Below are 25024 nucleotides of genomic sequence, written 5' to 3'. Positions count from 1 at the left end.
TGTTTCATACACATCGTGCCAGCTTACCAGTTACCATATATGTTACTTTGTGAATGAATGTAACTTACTTTATCCCCGCATGGCCGGGAAACGACAGTCGTTATAACATGGGTGTTCTGTTTCATACACCTCGTGCCAGCTTACCAGTTACCATGTATGTTACTTTGTGAATGAATGTAACTTACTTTATCCCCGCATGGCCGGGAAACGACAGTCGTTATACCATGGGTGTTTTGTTTCATACACCTCGTGCCAGCTTACCAGTTACCATGTATGTTACTTTGTGAATGAATGTAACTTACTTTATCCCCGCATGGCCGGGAAATGACAGTCGTTATAACATGGGTGTTCTGTTTCATACACCTCGTGCCAGCTTACCAGTTACCATGTATGTTACTTTGTGAATGAATGTAACTTACTTTATCCCCGCATGGCCAGAAAACGACAGTCGTTATACCATGGGTGTTCTGTTTCATACACCTCGTGCCAGCTTACGAGTTACCATGTATGTTACTTTGTGAATGAATGTAACTTACTTTATCCCCGCATGGCCAGAAAACGACAGTCGTTATACCATGGGTGTTTTGTTTCATACACCTCGTGCCAGCTTACCAGTTACCATGTATGTTACTTTGTGAATGAATGTAACTTACTTTATCCCCGCATGGCCGGGAAATGACAGTCATTATAACATGGGTGTTCTGTTTCATACACCTCGTGCCAGCTTACCAGTTACCATGTATGTTACTTTGTGAATGAATGTAACTTACTTTATCCCCGCATGGCCAGAAAACGACAGTCGTTATACCATGGGTGTTTTGTTTCATACACCTCGTGCCAGCTTACCAGTTACCATGTATGTTACTTTGTGAATGAATGTAACTTACTTTATCCCCGCATGGCCGGGAAATGACAGTCATTATAACATGGGTGTTCTGTTTCATACACCTCGTGCCAGCTTACCAGTTACCATGTATGTTACTTTGTGAATGAATGTAACTTACTTTATCCCCGCATGGCCAGAAAACGACAGTCGTTATACCATGGGTGTTCTGTTTCATACACCTCGTGCCAGCTTACCATCTACCATGTATGTTACTTTGTGTGTGATATAAGTATTTTTAGGTAATTTAATACCTGAATAATATAATTATTTTACCTCAATATCTATAGTTTCTTTGGTATTCCATACCAAAACAAAGTAAGGCCCTTTCACAATTACATTACCGGAAATCTAAAAACAAATTTAAATTACTTTTAACAGTGCAATGTCTAAGCAAAGTAATTGTAGTTTTCAATGAATGAATGTAACTTGTTTATCCTCGGATGGCAAGGACAGTCTTGTAAATGAATGTAACTTTCTTTATCTTCGCCTAATCGGGAATCGACAGTCGCTATAACACAGGTGTTCTGTTTCATACACCTCATGCCAGCTTGCAAGTTAACATGTATGTTACTTTGTGGGTGATTATTTTTGACGGGATTTTTCCATTTTTTTATTGAATGGCTGATAATTTGGACAACCCATTAGTGACCACTGGGTTGGAGCAATTGCTGTTAAGTGTCTTGCCCAAGGACACATATGCCCACAATGATGTCTTCGCTACCATAATCAAAAAGACAAATAAAATTATTATTCTTATTTAGCTTTGCAATGGTCCACTCATTAGTTATGTTCAATATCCACAAATTATTAATAATAATAACTTTTATTTCTCTTTAATTACGGTAGCAAAGATTTAGAAATATTTTAAACGAAAAGACAGGATTTAGCAACAAAACAACAGTTGTTAAAACACGCTTACAGTTAAAAACAAATTTACATTAAAATAATATTAGGTATATACCTTTTCAATTCCGTGCGAATAAATTGTAGTTGGTAAGTCTAAACTTTGAGTATCAGTTGTTGCAGAAACTGTTCCATTCTCATTTGTTTCCAAAACAATCTTGTGCTGTGAGTGGCCGAGATAAATCACTAAACCACGTCGGCAGATTCTATTCACACATCTAAAAAAGGGTCAAAAATGTTTAAATGTATGAAGAATGTAACTTACTTTATCATCACGTGGCCGAAAAAGACAGTCGTTATAACATGGGTGTTCTGTTTCATACACCTTGTGCCAGCTTACCTGTTACCATGTATGTTACTTTGTGAATGAATGTAACTTACTTTATCCCCGCATGGCCGGGAAACGACAGTCGTTATAACATGGGTGTTCTGTTTCATACACCTCAAGCCAGCTTACGAGTTACCATGTATGTTACTTTGTGGGTGAACATTCTTTAATGGGACTTTTTATGTATGGCTGCTAATAATTTGGACAACCCATTAGTGACCACTGGATTGAAGCAATTGCGTTAAGTGTCTTGCCCAAGGACACATACGCCGACAAAAAATATTTCAAAATTTTAAAATTGGATTCTATAAAATGTTAATAAGTTAATATTAATTTTGTTTGTTTTTCGATTACGGTAGCGAAAATTTAGAAATATTTTAAACGAAAAGACAGGATATAGCAACAAAACAACTGTTGTTAAAACACCCTTACAGTTAAAAACATATTTACATTTATTTGGAAGAAAATAGTCGTGGTCGCTACACCTAGCAGACAAACGAGCCATTTATGATTAACAATTATCAAGTTAAACTTCTAATAGAAACAAAATTGTGCGCAAAGACACGACCCCAAAAAGGGAGTCGATTCTAAAAAGAATTGACCTAGAGATTGGGTCATGATGAAAAGTTAACTCGCAACAAGAAATCCCACCAAGCAAAGAAAGAATGTTTATTTTACAATTACTACATTATGTATTACCAGTAGAAAATGGTCGTGTGTTTTTGAATTTGTAAAATTACACCGGTTGTGCGAAGCGCTAAATAACTCCTCATGTGCTTTATTATATATTTTGGAATTGTTGTCAATTAACAAAGGAATGATAAGACTAACTCGGTGCTAGTGAAGAGTCTTCTTCCCCCACCCAATTTGCTAACCACTAACCCCTATAACTACTAACCCCTAACCATCGACACCTAACACCAAACCTAGGGGTTAAGGGTTAGTGGTTGGCAAATAAAGTGGGGGGGGGAGATTCTTCACTAGCGCCACTAATTCGTGGTATCACCCAAAAACCGTCATGTGTTTTGATTTTAGAAATATTGGGCAATATGTGTCTGGCGCCGTGGCGTAGTGGTTAGCGCGCCTGTCTCTACCCCTGAGGTAATGGGTTCAGGCTCGTCGCTGCTACCATTGTGGGCGTATGTGTCCTTGAGCAAGACACTTAACGGCAATTGCTCCAACCTAGTGGTCACTAATGGGTTGTCCAAATTATCAGCCATACATAAAAATAGAAAAAAAAATCCAAAAAAAAATAATCACCCACAAAGTAACAACTCGTAAGCTGGCGCGAGGTGCACATCCGTGTTATATTAAATGTCGTTTTCCGGCCACGCGAGGATAAAGTAAGTTACATTCATTCATTCATTCATTCATGTCAAAATTTGGTATTAAAAAACAGAAAACGCAAAATTTCAATTTTCTTTTTAATAAGTTTCAATATGTTAGGGTAAATTTATATTCCTATAATACCTTTGTCTGTTCTTGACATAAATCTGAAACAGATTGCTTCCCGCTTCTTTACCAGTAACCAGGTTATACGAGCAACCGCCATCAAAATCGTACAATTTTCCATCAAAAGTCCGATAGTTAGTTTGTCCAAATGTACTACAATGTAGGGCAGTTTCTAAAATACAAGAAAATGTCTATAATAATTTTAACTTTATTTGTCTTTTCGATAATGGTAGCGAAGATTAAGAATAATTTTTAACAAAAAGACAGGATATAGCGACAAAACAACAGTTGTTAAAACGCGCTTACAGTTAAAATATATATATATTTAATTGGAAGAAAATAAGCGTGGTCGCTACACCTAACAGACAAACGAGCCATTTATGTTTTTAAACACATAAACACAAATTAACTGTAATGTGTTTCAGGGACACTGATCTAGAACAAGTTATATAGTAGGGTTTGGGAAGACGGGACACCTTTGCCACATTAAATATTACAGTGGGGGAAGATGGGACACCATTTCATTTCATTTTCTCGTCACATACTCAAAATATTATAAAACCGTATCCCTGCGACTCTCATGGGACCGTTTTTAATTGTTTAAAACACGATCAGGATATTTGGATATTATGTGCTAAAGGTGTCCCGTCTTCCCCACCCTACTGTATATAAATATCCCGATTGTGTTTTAAACAATTAACAACAGTTTATGGAAGTCGTGAGAATACGGTTTTGTAATTCTTTGAATGTTCTTTGTTTACTACAAAATGGGACGAGAAAATAGAATAAAAAGTGTGTCCCATCTCCCCCCACCGTATTACCTATATACTGGGATGGGGGAAGATAGGACACCTTTTCATTTCATTTTTACGTGCCATTTGGTAGGAAACAAAGAACATTCGAAGAATTATAAAACCGTACCCTACACGACTTCCATAGACAATTGTTATTATTTCAAAACATGCTCAGAAAAATATGTTTTAAAGGTGTCCCGTCTTCCCCCGGCCTACTATACTGTCGTTTCTAAACATGTTTTATTTTGCAATACAGCTTTTCTTGCATATATATTTAAATACTGACTTTAATACTTAACAGTAATCGTCTTTGTCGGGCACTTTATTGGCCGTAAGGCTGCTGTCAAATAATTCTCTTTCTTGCAGTTACAAGTTAAATATGTCTAATTAAATGTTATTTCCTTTATTTACATTGCATCGTCTCTAAGATGGTCACGCGTTTTATTTAAAACATTATTTCTTTCTTTCTTATTAAAACAAGCGAGTTTTAACAACTGTTGTTTTACCGTTACTACCCGTCTTTTCGCTTTTGTAAAGTCTCCCGCTTTTCGTTATCGTGACCAAAAAAAACGAAATATACTTCATTCAATCATTGACTGATTACTGTAGACTTATCGCGCTTTCCGCGCTTTAAGCATTCGTTGTTACCGCGTGTTCTTCTTTTTTGTGTTAGTCTTATCGTGCTGCAATGTTCACTGTATTATAGTAATTTCATGCGAAAGCATCTGTACCTTGCAATTACGTTGTATATAGTACTATGGGGGGGGGACAGCTTTAGGACATCATATCTAAATATCCTGATCGTGTTTTAAACAATTAACAACGGTCTATGGGAGTCGTAATGATACGGTTTTATAATTCTTTAAGTGTTCTTTTTTTTACTATATACCAAGTGGGACGAGAAAAAAAGAATAAAAATGTGTCCCATCTTTCCCCACCCTACTATATGTATTCTGCGCTTTGTGAATAGTACGTAACTTGCTATATCTTTGCGTGGCCGGAAAACACAGTTGTTATAACAAAGGCGTCCTGTTTCAAACACCTCGTGCCCGCTTACGAGTTACCAAGCATTTTAATTTGTAGTTATTTTGTGTCATTTTTTCCAAGAATGGCTGATAATTTAGACGACCCATTAGTGACCACTGGGTTTGAGCAATTGTCGTCAAGTGTCTTACCCACGGACACATACGCTCACAATGGTAGCACCGACGAGTCTTGAACCCATTACCTCTGGGTTAGAGCCATGTGCGCTAACAATTTTGCCATGGTACCGGACTGTGTATATAACGTTATGTGCGTTAGCAGATGCAGTCCATTAATGCGTATATTATTAAACTAGTAATTAAGTAAGACAACTGGAACAGTTTTTTTCGTCTATCATTAAATATGGGTAGCCGTAAAATAGGATTTTTTTAGAAATAGTCCCGTTTTACCCCATGTCCCGTCTTTCCCCACCCTACCAAATAACGTCTTGCATTAACGTAGTAAATCTGGCATGTTATAGCCTTTAAATATTCGCTATAAACAACAACTGCCATAATTGTATTAAAGCATTAAACTTATAGTAGGGAGGGGGAAAATAGGACATCTTTCAATTCTATGTTCTCGTCATATTTGGTAGTAAACAAGGAACATTCAAAGAAATATAAAACTGCATCCCCACGATTCCCATAGACCGTTGTTTATTGCTTAAAACACGATCAGAATATTTGGATTTGTGTGCTAAAGGTGTCCCATCTTCCCCATCTTACAATAAGTATAAATAGTACTGTGGGAAAGTATGGGACACTTTTAGCACATAATATCCAAATATTCTAATCGTGTTTTAAACAATTAACAACGATCTATGGGAATCGTGGGGATATAGTTTTATAATTCTTTGAATGTTCTTTGCTTACTACCAAATAGGACAAAAATGGAACAAAAAAGTGTCCCATCTTTCCCCAACCCTACTATATATAATAGACAACATACCTTGATTTTGAGGAGAACCGCTTGTAGGCCTGAAAATAATATATGTTATAACATGAAAAATATAGCTATAATACATTGAAATCCTAAAATCGACTATTTATTAATTGTTGTCAAATCTATGTTTTTTTTTTATTTTTCAAGTTGTAGTTGTAACCTATATTAAGAGCTACTGTTATAAAAATACCGCTGTGGCTATAGCGCGTCAAAAATATATAGTAGGTTGGGGGAAGATGGGAGACCCTTTCATTCGATTTTGTCGACCCATTTGGTAGTAAACAAAGAACATTAAAAGAATTATAAAACCGTATTCTTACGACTCCGGTAGACCGTTGTTAATTGTATAAAACACGATCAGGATATTTGGATATTATGTGGTAAAGGTGTCCCATCTTACTATAAATAGTACTGTAGGGGTAAGATGGGACGACTTTAGCACATAATATCTAAATATTCCGATGCTTTAAAAAAAATACCAATGGCCCATGGGAGTCGTAAGGATACAGTTTTATAATTCTTCGAATGTTTTTTGTTTACTACCAAATATGACGAGAAAATAGAATTAAAAAATGTCCCATTTCCCCCCAACCTACTTTATAGGTTTAATGCGCTAAAACAATTTAATTGAAAGAAAATAAGCGTGGTCGCTACACCTAGCAGACAAACGAGCCATTTATGTTTAATTATTATCAAGTTAAAAGTATATAATAGAAACAAGTATATGCGTAACGACACTTAAATATAGCAGTCTATTACTTGCAAAGCATTCAGCACCGCCGCTTGATAAAATATCAGACAAAACAGAGTAAAACTCAATTTTACAGACATGACTTTAAAAAGTAAGACACGAAACTAGTAAATTTTTGCATCAACATTTGCCTTTTATGATGTTTTAGGAGGAAATGGGCGTCTTCCGAAAAGTGATAAATACGTCTCGTTTGGAATTAATTTCCGCAAGGAAATAGCCAGATTTTCGGAAACAGCATTCATATAGTATAATGGGCGTTTGTCTTTCGTTATAGCATAACCGCGTGTCATTGTGTTCGTTTTCGTTATATTTTTCAATTTGACATTGTATATGCGAACGTCGCTTCCGCCGGCGCCTATATTAACAATACGGCAAAGTGGATTAATAGTTTTTGATATCCGCACCAAGCTTCTATAGAGACGTTACATTATTAATCTTAATATGTCCGGCGCCGTGGCGTAGTGGTTAGCGCGCCTGCCTGTAACCATTAGGTAATTGGTTCAAGGCTCGTCGCTGCTACCATTGTGGGCGTATGTGCGTATGTGTCCTTGGGCAAGACACTTAACGACAATTGCTCCAACCCAGTGGTCACTAATGGGTTGTCCAAATTATCAGCCATACATAAAAAAAATGAAAAAATTCCCCAAAAAATAATCACCCACAAAGTAACATACATGGTAACTCGTAAGCTGGCACGAGGTGTTAAACCCGTGTGATAACGACTGTCGTTTTCCGGCCACGCGAGGATAAAGTAAGTTACATTCATTCATTCATAATAGCGCCCGTTGGCTTTACTTTCCGGCGCCGTGGCATAGTGGTTAGCGCGCCTGCCTGTAACCAATAGATAATGGGTTCAAGGCTCGACGCTGCTACCATTGTGGGCGTATGTGTCCTTGGGCAAGACACTTAACGACAATTGCTCCAACCCAGTGGTCACTAATGGGTTGTCCAAATTATCAGCCATACATAAAAAATGACAAAATCCAAAAAAAATAATCACCCACAAAGTAACATACATGGTAACTCATAAGCTGGCACGAGGTCTTAAACCCGTGTGATAACGACTGTCGTTTTCCGGCCACGCGAGGATAAAGTAAGTTACATTCTTCTATATAAAACAATTAATATTCGAGAACGTACATTAAACTTGTATTTGATTAAACATTATAAACGTAATTCATTCACAAATACTAACAAAATATAAATACCTTGTTAAGATATTAAATTAAACAACTACAACAAAAAAACGTAAATTGCTTTGCGTCATAATGCAATTCTAAAACTGATAGTCAATTTTTGTGTTTTTTCACACGTTCTATTTAGGTCGCTTATGTTGTAAACAAACAAAAGCAAGGCGATAAAAAAAAGCACTTTAAATAGAAGTTAAAGAAAGATGAAATTGCTACAGAAAAGTTAGAATGGTTGTTTTAGAGTTTTAGATCAATGAAACTGCTTATAGTAGGTTGGGAAAGATAGGACACTTTTTCATATAGTAGGGTGGGGGAAGATGGGACACCTTTTTATTCTATTTTCTCATGCCATTTGGTAGTAAACAAAGAACATTTAAACAATTATGAAACCGTATCCTCACGACTCCCATAGACCTTTGTTAATTGTTTAAAACACGATCAGGATATTTAGATATTATGTGCTAAAGGTGTTCTATACTCCCCCTAAAGTACTATATTTCCTCGCAAGGCGGGACAACTCAGTTGTTATAACACGGATATCTTGCTTTACATATAACCTGCGTAAGTATAGGTTACCAGGTATGCAAATTTGTGTGTAAACATTTTTAATGCCTAAATACCAGTTTTGTTCGGCGTCGTGGTAAAGAGCGCCCGCTAACGAGATAATGGGTTTAAGTCTCGTTGCTGCTATTATTGTGGGCGTACGTGTCATTGGGCAAGACACTTTACAGCAATTGCTCCAACCCAGTGGTCACTAATGGGTTGCCCAAATATTAGCCATGCATGAAAAAAGTTCCAAAAAAGTATTCACCCACAAAGTAACATACATGGTAACTTGTAAGCTGGCACGGAGTGTATAAAATAGAGCACCCGTGGCATAACGACTGTTGTTTTCCAGCCACGCGAGGATAAAACTACATTCAGTCAATCAAGCTTAAATAAAAAATATTATATAGGTTGTGGAAAAAAACAGTTGTGACTGTCGCATGTAAAAAAATAGTTTAGTATCAGCCACTTAAAGCATTTTTGATATCATCTTCGAATAGTGCGAGTAGTAATAGAATTGTCCAACCCATTATCATGCCCAAATTTTGCAGAAAAAATTGCAGAACAGGACGTGTGCTGGTTTCTTCTGTCATTTCGTGCATCTAAAAAAAGTAAAAATTGATGGGATTTTTATATTTTTTGGTTGCTTGATGTAAATACCACTTTTAGGCATTTCTATTCTGAATGGACGAGTTTTTTTGATTGAATGAATGAAATTTATTTTGTCTTTTCGGTCAGGATAACGAAGAACAAGAGAGTTTACAAAAGCGAAAAGAGGGGTAGTAACGGTAAAACAACAGTTGTTAAAACACGCTTATTGATAAAAACGAAAGAAATAATTTTAGATAAAATGCTTGACCGTTACACCCTACAGACAATACAATTAAAATTAAATAAATAACATTTAATTAAACATATTAAACTTCTAATCGAGAGAAAAGTGTGCAAAAGGACGCAACCTGTACAATGGGGTTTTTTTTCTTTTTTTTTTTCTATTTCACATTTAACAGTGAATGCTTTGGTCCATTCTCTTTAAAGCGACTGCCCCCTTTACGCACACTTTTGTTTCTATTAGAAGTTTAACTTGATAAAATTAAACATAAATATGTTTTTAACTGTAAGCGTGTTTTAACAACTGTTGCTAAAATGAAGGAATGAATGTAAAATAACAGTCGTTATAACACTGGTGTTCATACACCTCGTGCCAGATTACAAGTTACCATGTATGTTTCTTTGTCTGTGATAAATTTTGACCAGATTTTTTCATTTTTTTGTTTGTCTTGTCGCTATATCCTGTCTTTTTGTTTAAAATTTTACAAAATCTTCGCTACCATAATCGAAGAGACAAATAAAGTTATTATTATAATATTAACTTACCACATCAACTAGTGAAATATATAAGAACATTCCAGCAATTGCAGCTAACATCCATTGTCTTGCTGCTGAGTTAGTGGCCACACTAAGCCCAATGTAAAGACCAATGAACCCAAAACACGCTGCGACAAAATTGAGAAACAGTGCCCGCCATTTTGATAAACCATTTTTGATATAGATTGCAAAATCACCTGGGAAAAAGTCAAAGTTTAGGTTAAGAATATATAAACGTAAACAATGGTAGCAGACTAGCAGCGACAAGCCTTGAACCCATTACCTCTGGGTTAGAGGCAGGCGCTAACCACTTTGCCACAGCCCCAGAAAAACATGTAACTTTAAATTGACACATACGCCCACAATGGTAGCAGCGACGAGCCTTGAACCCATTACCTCTGGGTTAAAGGCAGGCGCGCTAACCACTATGCCACAGCACCAGAAAAACATGTAACTTTAAATTAACATGATGATCTGGTGCTGTGAAAACGTAACCAACAAAAATCAAGTCCAACCACTAGTAGTAATAGAGAAATATATTTCGCCTAAAGGGCATCGTCAGTCTCTGCAAAAGAAGCGTATAAAAATATAGCAAAGTAATGGAATAGAGAATACCAAGGAACACAAAATTAACATTTGACCAAAAACGTAACTTACCAAACTCATGGGGCAACTCATGACAGAAAATAGCCAGAGAAGCCCCCACACCACCAATCCAACTGCTGCTATAAGCTACACCAAGTGCCAAACCATCTCCAAAGTTATGCAAAATATCTCCAATTAAAACCATCATTCCAACTGGTGTTAAACCTATATTAGATTTGATTATTAAAAAATATTTTTTGGATGAATGTATGTAAATTTTTATCCTCTGTGGTCGGAAAACGACAGTCGTTATAACATGAGTGTTTTGTTTCATTCATACATCTCGTGCCAGCTTACAAGTTACCATGTATGTTACTTTGTGGGTGATTATTTGATAAAAATAGTTAACAATTAATTTTTGTTTTTAACAAGTTTGGTATTTTTTGCTTTGGTAAGTCTGTTATAATAGTAAGGATCTGGTGCTACAAAAATGTAACGTACGGCGCCGTGGTATAGTGGTTAGCACGCCTGCCTGTAACCCAGAGGTAATGGGTTCAAGGCTCGATGCTGCTACCATTTGGGGGCGTAAGTGTCCTTGGGCAAGACACTTAACGGCAATTGCTCCAACCAAGTGGTTACTAATAGGTTGTCTAAATTATCAGAAATACATAAAAAAAAGAAAAAAAATCCAAAAAAAATAATCACCTACAAAGTAACATACATGGTAACTCGTAAGCTGGCACGAGGTGTTAAACCCATGTGATAACGACTGTAGTTTTCCGGCCACGCGAGGATAAATAAGTTACATTCATTCACAAAGTAACATACATGACATGGTAACTAGTAAGCTGGCATGAGGTGTATGAAACAGAACACCCGTGTTATAACGACTGTCGTTTTCTGACCACACGAGGATAAAGCAAGTTACATTCATTCATTTATTCATTCAAGTCGGACACAATACAAATTAAAATTAAAGACAGCTGGAAAAATGAAATTACCTCCTGTTGGGCGTTTCATAGCTTTAGCCTGAAAACCTACTTACCAAAACAAAGAGTTTTCTTTTCTTCAGGTTGTGTCAGTTGTTCACGAGACGACAGATCTTTTGTTCTCTGTCAAATTGCATGTAAAATGATTATTTATATCAGTTGGGGGAAGATGGGACACCTTATCGTTCTATTTTATTGTCCCATTTGGTAGTAAACAAAAAAATTAAATTTACCTGGTTATTTGGATCTGTTTCATCTTTTCCATTATGTTTTTGACTTTGTGATGTTTCAAGCACATTGCTTATCACGTGATTGCTGTTGGGGTCAGAGCCTGACTCCACGTGATGCGAATGTTCGTGATCAGGTCCATGATCATGTTGGTGAAATGAAATATTGCTCTGTGAAAAAATTTGTGATGGTAGGTTTTTTTCCAATTAAATGTAAATATGTTTTAACTGTAAGCGTGTTTTAACAACTGTTGTTTTGTCGATATATCGTGTCTTTTCGTTTAAAATATTTCTAAATCTTCCTTACCGTAATCGAAGAGAGAAATAAAGTTATTTTTATAGGTTTTTACAACGTTTTAGGTCTTAGCTTGCACAGTAAACGATTAGTTTACATTTTCAAATCCAAGTTTCCACAAGCATTTATTATAGGCTACAAGCACACCTGTGTTTGAAGCTTTGTTGTTCTTAAAGGTTAAATACTCAAAGCAGTGTATATATATATATAGTTATAACGATTGTCGTTTTTCTGGCCATTTAAGAATAAAGTAAGTTACATTCATTTATTTATTATTATAACATGAACGAATGAATGTAACTTACTTTATCCTCGCGTGGCTGGAAAACGACAGTCGGTAACACACGGGTTTAACACCTTGTGCCAGCTTACGAGTTACCATGTATGTTACTTTGTGGGTGTTTATTTTTTTTGGATTTTTTATTTTTTTATGTATGGCTGATAATTTTGACAACTCATAAGTGACCACTGGGTTGGAGCAATTGTCGTTAATTGTCTTGCCCAAGGACACATATGCCCACAATGGTAGCAACGTCGAGCCTTGAACCCATTACCTCTGGGTTACAGGCAGGCGCGCTAACAACTATGCTACGGTGCCGGATATGTTATTAAAAGTAAAACACAATCTCACGCCACGAAGTTGGTTCCACAAACGCAAAACATTCTCGAAGAAATAGAAAGCATAGATTCCCACAACTACTACTAATAAACGCCAGATGTAGGCTTTTGACTCCCCACTTTTAGAATCGCCTTCGTCATGCCCATGCAATCCAACGACCTAAAAATTTGTTAAAAAAATTATATATGAATGGTATTTGTGGCGAACCTCCAAAAAATATTCGCACTTTCGTAAAACACACGCGATAAGATGATGTTATAGGCAGTTATTTATTTTAAAGAAAAAAATTTTAATTTGTTTTTTTTTAATTTGAAGTTTTTATAAAATTTTGCCATTTTTTATTTTTTTTAAGTTTTGGCAAGTAGAGTAAAGTTATAACATTACCATATATAGTAGGGTGGGGGAAGATGGGACACCTTTAGCACATAATATCTAAATATCCTGATCATGTTTTAAACAATTACTAACGGTCAATGGGAATAACGGGCATATAGTTTTATAATTTCTTGAATGTTCTTTGTTTACTACTAAACGGGGCGAGAAAATATTGGTAAAAGGTGTCCCGTCTTCCCCCACCCTACTGTATATAGAAGGTAATTGTGGCACAAGTGGCAGACACCAACAGGGCAAAAAACGATATATATATATATATTGCAAATATTCCTAAAATAATGATTGTGTAATGAGAATGTAACTTACTTTATCCTCGCGTGGCCGGAAAATGAAAGTCGTTATCACACGGGTTTAACACCCCGTGCCAGCTTACAAGTTACCATGTATGTTACTTTGTGGGCGATTGTTTTTTTTTTATTTTTATGTATGGCTGATAATTTAGACACCCCATCAGTTACCACTGGGTTGGAGCGATTGCCGTTAAATGTTTTGCTTAAAAACATATATGCCGATAATGGTAGCAGCGTCGAGCCTTGAACCCATTACCTCTGGGTTACAGGCACGTGGGCTAATCACTTTGCCACGGCGCCGGACAAAACAAATATATAGTACGATGGGGGAAGACAGGACACCTTTAGCACATGATATCAAAATTTACTGATCATGTAGTCACTAATGGATTGTCCAAATTATCAACCATACAAAAAAGGAAAAAATCCTTCAAAAAACTAATCACCCACAAAGTAACATACATAGTAACTCATAAGCTGGCACGAGGTGTATGAAACAGAACATCCATGTTATAACGACTGCATTTTCCAGCAATGCAAGGATAAAGCAAGTTACATTCATTCAATTTAACATTTCTTTTCATTCCTACCAATATAAATACTAACCTCTGGTATTAAATGTAACACGGCGTCTCCAGAAAGTGAACCAACGCCAAGGGCTATAAAGAACTGCATTGTAAGTTTGTATCCACTAGATCCAATACCAGGAAAAAACAGCAGACCACCCAAAGCTAACAGACTTATAACAGCAACTGCTGCGGTTCCGTAACCATATTCTGCAAAGACATTTTTGAACAGATTACATTCTTTTCTACATATGTGATACAGTGGGGTGGGGGAAGATGGGACACCTTTTCATTCTATTTTCTCGTTCCATTTGGTAGTAAACAAAGAGCGTTCGAAGAATTATAAAACCGTATCCTCACGACTGCCATAGACCATTGTTTAAAACTATTCAAATCAAGATATTTGAATATTATGTGCTAAAGGTGTCCCATCTTACCCCACAGTACTACATCAAGAATTGGTAAATAAATACAAATTTATTGTTCAGCTTATTTATATAATATTAACTTTATTTGTCTCTTCGATTCTGGTAGCGAAGATTTAGAAATATTTTAAACGAAAAGACAGGATATAGCGACAAAACAAAAACAGTTGTTTAAACACGCTTACAGTTAAAAAACATATTTACATTTATTGGAAGAAAATAAGCGTGGTCGCTACACCTAGCAGACAAACGAGCCATTCATGTTTAATTATTATCAAGTTAAACTTCTAATAAAAACAAAAGTGTGCGCAAAGACACGACCCATAGAATGGATTTGGGTCATGATTTTCTAGTATACTGAATGTGAAGGATAATTCTGCTTTATTATTGCTTTACATTTTGGAAGTGAAAAAATGGATTTGAGAGTTCCTCAATTTTAGGTGGATTAGAAACCATTTCTATCAAGCACGCTTACTTTCTCAAATTAAATCTAAACGTGTTTTTAACTGTAAAGGTGGCTGTACACAGTATCTGGAATTCGTCTGTTTTGTCCGGATTTCGCTGCCGCATGTGGAACTCGGTAATGGGTTTGCATACGATTTCGCAAGCGAATGCGCATGCCGGATACTGTGTACAGCCACCTTTAGTGTGTTTTAACAACTGTTGTTTTGCTGATCGTATTTTAAACAATTAACAACGATCTATAGAAGTCCTGAGAATACAGTTTTATAATTCAGTAAATATTCTTTGTTTACCACCAAATGGGACGAGAAAATAGAATAAACAGGCATCCCATCTTTCCTACCCTATGATATATATATAGAAATTCTTTATTTTATTACACTATGTGTTAAATATTTGATTGAGCTCCATTTTTATAACTTTCAGTATTATTTGTATGACAAATATCACTTGCAATTATATAGCACTCTACTCAGTGGCGTAGCCAGGGGGGGATTAGAGGGTCGCGTCCCCCACCTTTGAAACAAAACAAAAAATTAAAAAAAAAAAAATTTTTTTTGAATTTTCTTTGATTAAACCCCCCCCCCCTCTTATTTTTTTCTGGCTGCGCCACTGACTCTAGTATACATTTTTTTAATGCAACAATACATAAAAAAATACCTAACTTACTCATGGCAGTAGTGTATTCTGAAGCGGTTGCTTTTGTTGTTTTAGCTGTCTCTTCTGAGCTGCACGAATCAGTTAATACTTGTTGAAGTAAAACAGGGCACGTTTCAAGGAGTTTTGGTAAAGTTAAGTTTCTTCTATTTCCAACAATTGACATAATATCGAGAGCGGAATAACATTTCTGTAAAGTTAAAGCATAAGTGTTGGGATAAAAAGGAATACTATAATAACTTTATTCGTCTCTTCAATTACGGTAGCGAAGATTTGGAAATATTTTGAACGAAAGGACAGGATATAGCGACAAAAAAACAGTTGTTGAAACACGCTTACAGTTAAAAAAATTTTTTTTTATTGAAAGTTTAACTTGATAAGTTGATAATAATTAAACATAAATGGCTTGTTTGTCTGCTAGGTGTAGACCCCGCTTATTTTCTTCCAATTAAATGTAAATATGTTTTAACCGTAAGCGTGTTTTAACAACTGTTGTTTTGTCGCTGTATCCTGTTTTTTAAACTAATGGTCACGAATGGGTTGTCCAAATATCAGCCATACATAAAAAACATTCACCCACAAAGTAACATACTTGATAACTCGTAAGCTGACATAAGGTGTATGAAACACAACACTTGTGTTATAACCGCTGTCGTTTTCTGGCCATGCGAGATAAAGTAAGTTACATTCATTCATTCATAATCAAAATATTTCTAAATCTTCGCTACCGTAATCGAAGAGACAAATAAAGTTATTATTATTAGGTGACAATGCCTAAAATTCTTACCTTTTCTGGTGTGTTTGCGCTTCGTTTCTTCCGCCTCTTTAAACTTCCTTCTTCTTCATGGTCATGCCCACTATGGTCTCCATTTTCATCATGAACTTCTTCACCAATCTTTAATTTTTTCAACAAAATATCAAATTCTGAAATAAAATATCAGAAGAGTTAATATATTAGTTTTGTTTATTTATAAAATAAGATTGTTTTATAAAAATTGTTACGAAATATGCATTGTACAGAAATAATAAATGAATAAATGAATGAATGTAACTTACTTTATCCTCATATAACAGTCTTTAAACACAGGTGTTCTGTTTCATACACCTCGTGCCAGCTTACGAGTTACCAATTATGTTACTTTGTGGGTAATTTTTTTAGGGGGTGTGTTTAGTAATCAAATTTGACAAATTAATTCCAAATTTTGTTTTTTTGGGAATGACTGTACCCAATCAGTGATAGGCAATCACACTGTGTGTCCGCCATTTCTTTACAATATATTTACAATTTGTTCTGTACAATATTTAATATAGACTAACAACAGTTTAAAAAAGCAATTAATAAGCATTAGCCTAATAGCTAATGTGTTAATTAATGCCTTTCAATTAAGCAAGATACAACAGTCTGTATTATGCCTTATAACGGTGCTAATATTTTATGCAGCATATGTGATGTACAGAAATCACTGTTTAAAAAGGCATTTCATCTAAAAATATAAGTTTTTAACACCTGTAGGGTGTAACGGTCACGCCTTTTATTCAAAACATTCTTTTTTTTATCAATAAGCGTGTTTTAAAACAACTGTTGTTTTACTGTTACTACCCGCCTTTTTGCTTTTGTAAACTTGCTTGTTCTTCGTTATCGTGACCAAAGAGACCAAATAAATTTCATTCATTCATTTATTTTTTTTGCTTCAAGTGGCTTACTTAATGTAAAGTCAACAAATCAAATACAATCCTGCCTTTAATATGAGTTTATAGAGTCATATTTTAAACTAGTATAAGTGTAGCGACCCGCTTATTTTCTTCCAATTAAACGCAAATATGTTTTTAACTGTAAGCGTGTTTTAACAACTGTTGTTTTGTCGCTATATCCTGTCTTTTCGTATTTCTAAATTTTCGCTTCCCCAATCGAAGAGACAAATAAATTTATTAGTAATATTATAACATGAAATCAAATTACCTGACTCAGAAAAAGAATCATTTTCTGTCTTGTTGAAGATTGACAGAATTTGTGTTTTAAATTGATTGACAGATGGTAATGGGCATTCCTTTTTGACAACAGAATTGAGAACACTTGAAAAAGCATATCCGACTTCAAGTCTATCAGATACACAAGGCCTTTTAAGTATTGTTCCAGCTCCAAAATTCTGAAATTCAAATTTTGGGTTAAGGTTTAGGTTTAAAATTTTTTGATGGGTGATACCTACGTGGTATAGTGGTTAGCGTGCCTGAATGTAGGCCCCAAAACTCAGAGGTAATTGGTTCAAGGCTCGACGTTGCTACCATTGTGGGCGTATGTGTCCTTGGGCAAGACACTTAACGGAAATTGCTCCAACCCAGTGGTCACTAGTGGGTTGTCTAAGTTATCAGCCATACATAAAAAAATAATAATCACCCACAAAGTAACATACATGGTAACTCGTAAGCTGGCACGAGGTGTTAAACCCATGTGATAACGACTGTCGTTTTCCGGCCACGCGAGGATAAAGTAAGTTACATTCATTCAACCACTAACCCCCTAACCAGTAACCACCAACCTCTAACACTTTCCACCGGCCAATTATACTATGTACCGGAGGATTCTTCACTAGTGTCAAAAATTAATATACAGTAGGCTAGGGAAAGATAAATATACGTAGCTTATGAGCCTATGCTATAGGACTATAGGTTCACTATTTGCTACTTTAAAACAGTGCACACAAAAGCGAGCACAAGTAATGGACATAAAACTAAAATATGATGTGATTTTATGAATGTGAATGTAACTTACTTTATCCTTGCGTGGCCGGAAAGCGACAGTCGTTATAACACGGGTTTAACACCTCGTGCCAGCTTACGAGTTACCATGTATATGTTACTTTGTGGGTGATTATTTTTTAGGGATTTTTTATGTATGGCTGATAATTTGGACAACCCATTAGTGACCACTGGTCGGAGCAATTGCCGTTAAGTGTCTTGCCCAAGGACACATACGCCCACAATGATAGCAGCGTCGAGCCCTGAACCCATTACCCCTGGGTTAAAGGCAGGCGCGCTAACCACTATGCCACGGCGCCGGACTATGATGAAATAATTTCGTTGATTGACAGTTTGTTCGGAAAATACAGTAACGCAGCTAGGTTGTCTAACTTAAAATCAAATGGTGAACTTTAAAAGAAAATATTTTAAAAATGATCCATCTTGCCCCACGTGCCCGTTTGCCGTTCCAATTTAAATACACTCTAGTCTAGTCTATACTGTACCAACTTTTGAGCATTTTTCTTTGTATTCTTCATCTTGTGTTAGGGAACTTATTATAGACGATAACTTCTCATAGCAAAGTTAATTTTGTTTCCACGTTTCATTTATTTTGAGATTCCAATCTGTTGAAATAATGTATAGTAGGGTGGGGAAGATGGGACACACTTTCATTTCATTATCTCGTCCCATTTTGGTAGTAAACAAAGAAAATTCAAAGAATTATAAAACCGTATTCTCATGACCCCGATGGACCGTTGTTAACTGTTTACAACACGAACAGGATATTTGGATATTATGTGCTAAAGTTGTCACGTCTTTCCACCTTACTATATATATATAGGGGGGCGGGGAGAAGATGGGACACATTTTCATTTTATTTTCTTGTCCCATTTGGTAGTAAAAAATCTTTTCAAACAATTATTAATCCGTATACTCACGGCTCCCATAGAACGTTGTTACTTGTTTAAAACACGATCTGGACATTTGGATATTATTGTGTTAAAGGCGCCCCATCTTTTCCCACCCTACTATATAGAAAAAAATTAAAAAAAAGTCTTGGCACAATCCGGTCCCATAGCACAGTTGTTATAGCGTTTATGGATAGAAACTAGAATTCCGGGTTCGAAGCTTGACGCTGCCCCACTGCGGGCGCGTATATGAATATTCGGACAAGACCTTAGACTGCAATTTTTTTAATCTAGTGTTCCCTATTAAAATTTTATTTTATCTGCCATGCTTATAAAAATATATATAAAACAGACCTGTATCCCTATATCCTATTTTTTCGTTTAAAATATTTCTAAATCTTCGCTACCGTAATCGAAGAGACAAATAAAGTTATAGTAGGGTGGGGGAAGATGGGACACCTTTTCAATCTATTTTCTTTTCCAATTTGGCAGTAAACAAACCTTTAACGATTTTTTATAAAACTTATTTATCCTCACGGCCCCCATAGACCGTTGTTAATTGTTTAAAAACACGATCAGGATATTTAGTTATTATGTGTCAAAGGTGTCCCATCTTCCCCCATCCTAATATATTATTATATTATTACTTTATTACTATATCAGCTTTACCTGCGCCATTACACGAACTATTGCGTTGTAACAGATGATAGACCAGAACTGGTGCAATTGCTATAAACTCCGTTTCATTGAGACTGCTCCCAGGATCTTTTCCAGCCATTGTGAATACGTTTTCCGCGGAAACGCACTGAAAAGATACGTTAGAGTAGTGGGGTTAGACCTTTAGCACATAATGTCCAAATAATCTGATCGGGTTTTAAACAATTAACAACGGTCTATAGGGTGGGGGTAGATGGGACACAGGGTGGGAAAAGATAGGCCATAGGGTGGGGGAAGATGGGACATAGGGTGAGGGAAGATGGGACACAGGGTGGGGGAGATGGGACGCGGGGTGGGAGAAGATGGGACACATGGTGGGGGGAGATCCCATAATATCCAAATATCCTGATTGTGTTTTAAACAATAAAAAATGGCAGTCATGAGGATACGGTTTTATAATTCTTCGAATGTTCTTTGTTTGGTACCAAATGGGACGGACAATATAAGAAAAAAAGTGTCCCAATTTCCCCACCCTACTATATATGTATATCGTATATTCGTACCGTTCCATTAAAGTGCTGTAACAAATTTCTTGTAGCGTTTATATTCATTTTTGTTCCATTGGCCCCAGTCGCTTCTAAAATGCTTTCAAAAATATGATCCGTTTCAAAAACGCCATTTCTGTCCTCTTTGCAGAAAACAAGGACACCATGAATGGATAAAACAATAAACAACAACAATATCTTCATTCTAATATCTGAAAAATGTAAAAAAATGTGTTAGGACGGGAAAATAAAGTCAAAATGTGTCCCATCTCCTCCCACCCTACTATAATAAGTTTGTCTAAAGAAATTCATTCGTTGTAGGCTATACATGTAATATATTAGGGTGGGGTAAGACGGGACATATTTTATTCTATTTTTCGTTACATTTGGTAGTAAACAAAGAACATTCAAAGAATTATAAAACTGTATTCTCACTACCCCCATATAAACCGTTGTTAATTGTTTAAAACGCGAATAGGGTATTTGGATATTAAGTGCTAAATAATATAGGTCAGATTTCGTTCTATAATTTCTGTATCAAGATAAATACGTTTGAACAGCAGAACATCATTTCTGTATCAAGATAAATATGTTTGAACAGCAGAACATCATTTCTGTATCAAGATAAATACGTTTGAACAGCAGATCGCGTATGGATTATGGTTGTACACAAGATTAAATCGCGCTACAGATTATAGTAATACGTGTCATAGGATTTTACTACTAAAACCGAATTGTTTACTTTATCCGTGCTATATTCGTTTAATCTTTTTCGTTATTTGAAAAATGTCTCATTGTCATTCTCTGAAATTAACAATCACAACAATAGCTTTAGCATGGATGAATGTAACTTACTTTATCCTTGCGCAGTCGGAAAACGACAGTCGTTATAACATGAGTGTCCTGTTCCATACACCTCGTGCCAGCTTACGAATTACCATGTATGTTACTTTGTGGGTGATTATTTTTAATTTTTTTATGTGTGGCTGATAATTTGAACAACCCATTAGTGACCACTGGGTTGGAGCAACTGCCGTTAAGTGTCTTGCCCAAGAACACATAAGCTTACGATGGTAGCAGCGACGAGGCTTGAATCCATTACCTAAGGGTTAGATTTGAATAAACGCGCTATCCACTTTGCCACGGGGCTGGACAGTAAGTCCAGACTTACGTGGTGGATTTACAAACATACGTGGAAAATATAGCGATAATGAATGTTAGATTTTAAAGTTGTTTATTTAATTGTTAAGCGTATGCGCCGAACGTGGGAAAAAAGTCAGCGCTCCCGCCTCAAGCTCAGAGGTAGTAGATTCAAGGCCCGTCATTTCTACCATTGTGGGTGTTTATGTGAAACACTTAACGGTAATTGCTCCAACACAGTTGTCGTAAATCATAAAAGAACAATCACCCATAAAGTTACTTTGTGGTAACTCGTAAGCGGACATGAGCTGTATTGAAACAGAACTAAAGGATATTATACCCACTGTCGTTTTCCCGCGACAACTTATATTCAATTATCTGTTTGGAGTAAACATATTTTTTTCAGAGATATTTAAAACAGGAATATTTTTTTTTAATCTTCAATCTTTTTTATATAGTAAGATGGGGAAGATGGGACATCGTTTCATTCTATTTTCTCGTCCCAGTTGGTAGTAAACAAAAAAACATACAAAGAATTATAAAACCGTCTAAAAACGACTTCCATCATAGTCCGCTGTTAATTATTTAAAACACAATCAAGGCATTTTAATATTATGTGCTAAAGGTGTACCGTCTTTCCCCACCCTAAAATAAAATATTCTATAAAACAATACCCTAATTATACAACAAACGAGTAACAATTTCGATTAAAACTTTTTTTGTAAAGCATTAAAGCTACTTACAACTTTTCTATTCCTTATTATAAGCACTAAAGCGGTATTAAGTTATTCCAAAGTTTAACAATTGTTGTTTTGTCGCTATATCCTGTCTATATATTTCGTTGAAAATATTTCTAAATCTTCGCTACCGTAATCGAAGAGACAAAAAAAGTTTGTTTTGATAATTATAAACTTGTTTCTTTCAAATAGATCTAAATATGCTTTAACGATCTTTATCTATGGCAGAAGACACATCAAACTGCCCGAAGTGCATGCTGCTCCGAAAAGGAAAATGCTCTTCGCCTTAGGCGATGACCATACAGTATGATAACAGACCAGATAATGCATTTAAAACAAGCAATAACAATAACATAGTAACGAATCGTCATTTAGGGTAATTCATTATTTGACAGCAGCTTGTTAAAGCAGATACTAAAACTTTTTCCATCGTTCTTTTTAACTGTACCGCATAATTTTCCAGCTGTATAACCGTATTTCTGCCACGCAATACGTTATGTTTATTATCGCATTTATGACAGTTAGTTCTGTAATATGTAGTACTGTGGGGGAAGACGGGACACCTTTAGCACGTAATATCTAAATATCCTGATCGTGTTTTAAACATTTAATAACAGTCTATGGGCGTCGTGAGGAAACGGTTTCATAATTCTTTGAATGTTCTTTGTTTACTACCAAAAGAGACGAGAAAATGAAACGAAAAGGTGTCCCATCTTCCCCCACCCTACTGTACATATATTATGTTGTAGCAAATGTGTATGTCTATATTTTGCAACTTTACACAGCGGTTCTTAAACTTGTTTGTATACTTTACCCTTACAACAAAAATGCTTATCAGTTTTACCCCCAATATGTAATATGGCGCTCAGTTATTAAAAGCAAAAACAGCTAATCACAGCAGTTATATTTAAAGCAACGAATCCGCTAGCTGTTTGGCAACAAGTTGTTCAATGTCTGGTAAAGTACTATATTTCGTACAATTTTTCTGTCTCGTCAACTGATGTGGATTTTGACTGGCAGCTGATTTACCCTCTAAATAGAAGGAATTTACCTCAAGGGGTAAATTTACCCCAGTTTAAAAAACGCTACTTTACGAAATCTATACGATGCAGAATAAATGCTACTCTATTCAATGCTTAAATATTGTATTCTTTTATTGTGTTTAAGTACCCTATTTTAATTATTTAAAGGGCGATCTGCTGATCTTTTATGGCTTGTTGTATTTAATAGAAATCGCATTTAAATTTGAAATTAAAATATGTATAGTAGGGTGGGGGGAGATTGAATATATTTTCGTTCTATTTTTTCGTCCCTTTTAGCAGTATGCAAAAAACATTTAAAGAATTATAAAACCGTATCCTCACGACTCCCATAGACCGTTGTTAATTCTTTAGAACACGGTCAGGATATTTAGATATTATGTGATATAGGTGTACCGTCTTTCCCAGGCCACTATATCACCACACACACACAAAACTTAATTTTTAACCTTTCCTAGGATTTAAATTTAATTCATACTTAAATACAAATATATATATACCGTATATGATATAATATGTTTATAGTTAAGAGACCATGTATTCTTCTGGTTAAATTGCATATAGTAGGGTGGGGTAATACGGGACACCTTTAGCAAATAACATCTAAAAATCCGGATCGTGATTTTAATATTTAACAACGGTCTATGAAAATCATAAGGATACAGTTTTATAATTCTTTGAATGTTCTTGTTTACTACCAAACGGGACGCTAAAATAAAATTAAAAGGTGCCCCATCTTTTCCCACCCTACTATATATCATTTTTTAAACGCAACATTTAGAATCTTACATTATAAAAATAAAAATATTTTTGCCTAATATTCTTCTAAATTTACAGTAAAAGTTAATAAAATTATTGTATTACACTGTTAGTCGATTTGTAGGGTTTTACAACAAAGATTTTTAGCATAAGATACTTGTTTGTGACTCGATGCTGCCACCATGCGACCTTGGGCAAAATACTTAAAGGTTGCTTTATAATTCGGATTTAAAAGAAAATCCGTTTCGTTTAGAATTTTTAGAACCATTGTAAGGTTAATTTTTCCGTATAATAGAGTTACTTTTCTTTTTCCTAGTTTTTGAGCTTCTAATTCAAATCACCTACAAAGTAACATACATGGAAACTTATAAGCTGGCACAAGGTGTGTTAAACAAAACACCCGTGTTATAAGACTGTCGTTTTCCGGCCACGCGAGAATAAAGCAAGTTACATTCATTCACATTAAATATAAATATCAAGCATTAAAGCAAGTCCCTTATTATAATTAAATGAATGATTGAATAAATGTAACTTAATTTATCCTCGCGGCAACGGCAGTCGTTAAAGACGGGCGTTCATACACCTTGACGTAAATTTGCTTTGTTACCGCGCGCCTTGAACCCATTACCTCTGGAATACATGCAGTTGCGCTAACCAACTGTGCCACGGCGTCGTACTATCACATCTCATAACTAAATAAAAGCAATTCTTTTTTATTTAAATTAAATTTGCTTTGTTTTATCGTGTCGCACGTTTTCTTCTTCAAAATCTGTTCATAAATTTACCATCAATATGTTTCATTAAA

General features: G+C 35.6%; 3 protein-coding genes across 3 annotated transcripts in view; all 3 read right to left on the bottom strand.

Annotated features, from left to right (window-relative positions):
• Positions 1 to 6501, bottom strand: part of LOC149725662 (uncharacterized) — an 89320-nt gene extending 82819 nt beyond the window's left edge. The window contains exons 1-4 of the mRNA XM_089891242.1: positions 6338 to 6501; positions 3588 to 3741; positions 1848 to 2007; positions 1160 to 1234 (exon numbers count right to left, since the gene is read on the bottom strand). Of these exons, the coding sequence (XP_089747368.1) occupies positions 1160 to 1234; positions 1848 to 2007; positions 3588 to 3741; positions 6338 to 6413 (465 nt within the window). The 5' untranslated portion in view covers positions 6414 to 6501. The remainder of the gene's footprint in view (positions 1 to 1159; positions 1235 to 1847; positions 2008 to 3587; positions 3742 to 6337) is intronic.
• A 1708-nt stretch (positions 6502 to 8209) lies between these two features.
• Positions 8210 to 18969, bottom strand: LOC149725661 (zinc transporter ZIP4-like). Its single transcript, XM_089891556.1, has 11 exons — positions 18937 to 18969; positions 17655 to 17841; positions 16482 to 16618; positions 15707 to 15884; positions 14191 to 14360; positions 12914 to 13060; positions 11994 to 12158; positions 11817 to 11883; positions 10844 to 10996; positions 10196 to 10383; positions 8210 to 9420 (listed from the first exon to the last, which is right to left on the bottom strand). The coding sequence occupies exons 1-11, from the start codon at positions 18967 to 18969 to the stop codon at positions 9280 to 9282; spliced, it is 1566 nt and encodes a 521-aa protein (XP_089747682.1). The 3' UTR covers positions 8210 to 9279.
• On the bottom strand, positions 17700 to 20790 carry LOC149725660 (uncharacterized). Its single transcript, XM_089891272.1, has 4 exons — positions 20562 to 20790; positions 20011 to 20146; positions 18941 to 19056; positions 17700 to 17841 (listed from the first exon to the last, which is right to left on the bottom strand). The coding sequence occupies exons 1-3, from the start codon at positions 20745 to 20747 to the stop codon at positions 19016 to 19018; spliced, it is 363 nt and encodes a 120-aa protein (XP_089747398.1). The 5' UTR covers positions 20748 to 20790; the 3' UTR covers positions 17700 to 17841; positions 18941 to 19015.
• Positions 20791 to 25024: the final 4234 nt, after the last annotated feature.

This window comes from Ciona robusta, chromosome 13 (genome assembly GCF_009617815.1).
Source record: "Ciona robusta chromosome 13, ASM961781v2".
Lineage (NCBI taxonomy): Eukaryota > Metazoa > Chordata > Ascidiacea > Phlebobranchia > Cionidae > Ciona > Ciona robusta.
The sequence above is the reverse complement of the archived record's forward strand: the minus strand, read 5'-3'. Positions and strand labels throughout refer to the sequence as shown.

Bases quoted from the DNA above. Each gene is read 5' to 3' on its own strand.
- LOC149725660 (XM_089891272.1), bottom strand. From the start codon at position 20,747: ATGAAGATATTGTTGTTGTTTATTGTTTTATCCATTCATGGTGTCCTT. The intron at 20,147-20,561 runs GTACGAATATAC...GTATCTTTTCAG, and splicing joins TACAGCACTTTAATGGAACG to TGCGTTTCCGCGGAAAACGT. The intron at 19,057-20,010 runs GTAAAGCTGATA...TTATTTCAACAG, and splicing joins TAGTTCGTGTAATGGCGCAG to ATTGGAATCTCAAAATAAAT.
- LOC149725661 (XM_089891556.1), bottom strand. From the start codon at position 18,969: ATGAAGAATACAAAGAAAAATGCTCAAAAGTTG. The intron at 15,885-16,481 runs GTAAGAATTTTA...TTAACTTTACAG, and splicing joins GCGCAAACACACCAGAAAAG to AAATGTTATTCCGCTCTCGA. The intron at 13,061-14,190 runs GTTAGTATTTAT...ACAAATTTTTAG, and splicing joins TGTTACATTTAATACCAGAG to GTCGTTGGATTGCATGGGCA.